General features: G+C 39.0%; 1 protein-coding gene across 1 annotated transcript in view; it reads left to right on the top strand.

Moving 5' to 3' along the window:
• LOC119596498 (tectonin beta-propeller repeat-containing protein 1-like) overlaps positions 1-3,620 on the top strand; it is a 19,271-nt gene extending 15,651 nt beyond the window's left edge. Inside the window, exons 18-21 of the mRNA XM_037945771.1 lie at positions 248-444; positions 697-906; positions 1,854-2,087; positions 2,552-3,620. Of these exons, the coding sequence (XP_037801699.1) occupies positions 248-444; positions 697-906; positions 1,854-2,087; positions 2,552-2,914 (1,004 nt within the window). The 3' untranslated portion in view covers positions 2,915-3,620. The remainder of the gene's footprint in view (positions 1-247; positions 445-696; positions 907-1,853; positions 2,088-2,551) is intronic.
• The last annotated feature ends 512 nt before the right edge of the window (positions 3,621-4,132 follow it).

Genomic DNA, 4,132 nt, shown 5'->3' with positions numbered 1-4,132 from the left:
TGTTATATTATTTTTCAAAGGAATATAGCAGATACAGTATCCATTATTTCAAGTCAGTGTTAGGCCTTTTTAGATAACAGTATATCCAGTTACTCTCTTGTCATTGTTTTCTGGATGTAAATTTTAGAATGGTTATGTTTTAGTTGTAAAAGTTGCAGTTGTAGTTATGGTCTTCCTTGCCCCAGTGTGGTCTGGGGCAACTGGACACCTCGTATACACACCTCTGGTCATGAACCTTGTATTCCAGGGAGCAGCAATGATTCTGGTGTGAACATTATGAGCGATGTCCGCCACATGTATGTCTGGGAGAACCAGCGCTGGAATCCAGTGACTGGCTTCACTCACCGCGGCCTCCCAACAGACCGGCACACCTGGAGTGATCAGACCGGACGGCACCACAAAACACGAGAAGGAACCAAGTTGCCGTCACGTCATTGGTCTTGGGTATAATTTTTTTTTTTCATTTTTTTTTTTCATTTTTTTTTTTTTTTTTCCATATATGTTGCAATGTGTGATTAATGAATTGCATTTATTTTTTTTTTTCATTAATGAAGTAAATTTTTTTTTTTTTTTGTGTCAGTAACATGTTTGAAGTTTGAATAGATAAAATAAGTTTATGTGTTGTTAGTATTTTGTTTAGTAATGCTTATATGATTATTATTTTTTCCACATATTCACTTTCCACACGTGTAACAGATGAGTGAATGGTGTGTCGACTACCACACTCCTGGTGGGGTTGATCGTGAGGGCTGGCAGTATGCCACGGATTTCCCGCTCAGCTACCACGGCCACCGATACATGACTGACCTTGTGCGGAGAAGGCGCTGGGTTAGGAAGTGCCGCATATCAACCTCTGGGCCCTGGCAACAGATGGAGAAAGTGGCACTTGTTAATCTGTCTGTTTCGGTGAGTTTGATTGAGAAGGATGGAGAGAGGGAGAGGGCAAGGAAGAGAAGAGATTTGGGGAGAGAGGGAGAGAGAGAGAGAGAGAGAGAGAGAGAGAGAGAGAGAGAGAGAGAGAGAGAGAGAGAGAGAGAGAGAGAGAGAGGGGGAGAGACAGAAAAAAGGAGAGAGGGAGGGAGGAAATGAGTGGAAATGAGGGAAAAAGGGAGATATGGAGAGATGAAGAGAGAGATGGAAAGGGAGAGTGAGAGGAGGAGGGGAAAGTTAAAGGAAAAGGGTGTACAAGGGTGAGTATGAGTGTGAGAGAGTGTGAGTATGTGTGTGCAAGTGGTAGTGTGTGTGCAGGTGTAAGTGCAAATCCTAGGGTGAAAGTGAGTGTGGGTGTGGGTGTGAGTGCAAGTGTATGAAAGTAAATGTGATTAGTGTGAGAGAGTGGGAACAACAGTAGGAGTGAAGAGAGGGAGGGAGAGTCTATATGAGTGTGTGCATGAATGCAATCGAGTGTGAGAGGGAGAGAAGGACTTATTTTGCTGTTGTCAGGCAAGTCATCAGGTAGACTGCAGATAGATAAACTGAGAGGCATATTAAAATGTGAGACTAAAGAATACTGGTTGAATTGCTTTTAAAAAGATGAATACAAGGCACTGATTTGTTTGTTTTGACTTCTTGTGGTCTCTTTTGTCAATGTGATATTTTATCTTGTGAAAGGGATAATTGACATGTTATTATTTCACAAAAATACCAATCCATAAATACAAAAGTATGAGGTGAATCTTGTCAGTTGGTGGAAGCAAAATAAATTTAGATCAGATGATTTGAATAAACATTAGACATGTAGAGAGATAGAGTTAGATATAGAGATTTAGGGAGATAGGGAGATAAAGAGTTAGAGGTAGAGATACAGAATTACTAGAAAGAGAGAGAGAAAATTCTTTTCTTATTTTACATAGCCTGAGTACGGAGCCAACGGCACAGTGCCAGTGTGGGGGGTGAGTGTGACGGGAGAGGTGGTCTATCGGCACGGCGTGACACCCAGCAGACCGGAAGGGGAGAAGTGGAGCCTAATCCCTGCCGAGTGTCCCATGTGTTATGTTTGTGCAACTGTCGACAGCTGTGGGATGTGGGCCATTAGTAAGGATGGCCGAGCACATCTGAGGATCGGGATTAATAAGAAAAATCCACAGGTGGTTTATTTATTTATCTATTTTTTATGTATCTTTCTTTTCTATTTTATTTTTTTATCTACCTATCTGTCTGTTTATCCATCTGTCTATGTCTCTGTATCTATCAATCTATCTATATACCAGCCTATCTACATACCTCCCTATCCTAAAAATAGTCAAGAACCTTCTAGAAATTCCAGTTGGTTATATTGTCTGTTCATTTTTATTTTGAGTTTATAAAAATATGCATTTTACTAAATCTTCAGTAAAGCCAGTCATTCTCATATACGTAAATTTAATCAAATTACATATGGAAAAGCTGCCATTTCTTATTTCTCCAGTATATTCCCCTTTGAAAGGGTTACTAGATCTTCCTGCTGTGTCAAGAGAATGAGCCTTTTAGTAGGAAAGAGTCAAGGTTATTGTTTTGTTAGTGAGAAATGTAAATTGTAATGAAAGACGGTAATAATCATTTGCTATTACAGGGCCGACAGTGGGTGAACGTTGACGCCCCGAAGCAGCCACTGATGGAGATTGGTGCAGGGGCTGGAATAGTGTGGGGCCTGGAGCGTGGTGGCGGACTGTACCGCAGGACGAATGTGCTCCCCCTTTTTCCGGAAGGTACGAGCTGGGAGTGGGTGTGCGGTAATGTGGCCAGTATTAGCGTTGGGGCTGATGGGACGCTCTGGGCCGTGCTGGATTCCTTTGAAAGTGAGAAGGGCCCAGTCCAGGGGGTCATTGCCAGGAGAGTGGGCGTGTCGCATGACTGTCCTGTTGGTACGGGCTGGGAGCACACACTGGGAACGGGCTGGAGCCACGTCTGCGCTCGCGTCCCACTTCCCTTATGACAGAAAGTGTGAAGAGGGAGGAACTTTGTTGCATTTTATGGTGATGAGAGTTGCCAAAGTAGTAAAGAATATATGAAGAAGAAGTACTTGCTAGCAGTGTCTAGTGAAGTAAATTCTAGATTATTAGGAGTGTGTCAAGAGGAAGGGACTTACATGTCTTCAAGGTGTTTGCCAAGTATTAGGTCCCTTGAGCTGTTTAGAATTTCTTGATTCTTGAATATAGTTATTGGAAGCTCATTTTCAGAGAGGTTTTAAGTATAGACATGATCACTGTTTTATTTATTAGTATAAAGTAGTGTTTGAAGTTTATTATTACATGCTCATATTGTAGAGACAATATTTAAGTGACTTTTTTTTATGCAGTTGTTTAATATCACTGACTGTATTCTTTTATAGAATGTATACAATCTTTTATACAAATCTTCTGTTTGGTTATACAATATTTCTTTTAATGTTCCAACTTGTGGTCTTCTAACCCATTGGATTTTTAAAACTTGAGATTTTACAGAGCCAACCATACACATCAGGTAATGAAATGCAAACCTTGGACAAATGTTACTAAATTTTTACTGTGATTTTTTTCCTCCATTTTATTATGTAGTCAAAACTGTGATAGATAATTTTTAGAATCTTCCCCTTTGCTTTTACACACATTTTCATCCTTTTTTGATGTAAAAGAAATTGTGGAAAAATAGCACATGGCTGATACACGTTTCTCCTTTTCCTTTTATTTTATGTTCCAGGTTGGATGTTTTCCTGTAATTTTTCTCATTAATAAGTGAGAAATTTTATTTTTATGTATACATATGAAGGAGATTGACATAACCTCATTTTTCAAATATAATTCTGTATCACACAAAATTCTGGAAAGCTTTCATCACACGATGAAAACTTTCTAAAATATTCTTGTTTTAAAGCATTTGAAACCGAGAAAGGTTGCAAACCTCTGCTTACTGATATTGGCATATTAGTAGAGAAGAATTGTCATTAAATTGTCTTAATTATCATGGGTATAACACTTATATTGGAAAACATTAATGGCTTCTCATGTTATTTTTGAGTGACAAATACTCTGTTAGAAGTATCTGCTGCAGCTATGACTGGTATTAGATCTGTGAAATGAACAATTACTTGAAAGAATAAGATTATCAATGAAAAGTTTTATCTAAAAAAAAAAAAGGTGTCTGATATAGAATTAAACGATTGGACTACTATTTT

This window comes from Penaeus monodon, chromosome 38 (genome assembly GCF_015228065.2).
Source record: "Penaeus monodon isolate SGIC_2016 chromosome 38, NSTDA_Pmon_1, whole genome shotgun sequence".
In the NCBI taxonomy this organism is placed as follows: domain Eukaryota; kingdom Metazoa; phylum Arthropoda; class Malacostraca; order Decapoda; family Penaeidae; genus Penaeus; species Penaeus monodon.
The sequence above is the reverse complement of the archived record's forward strand: the minus strand, read 5'-3'. Positions and strand labels throughout refer to the sequence as shown.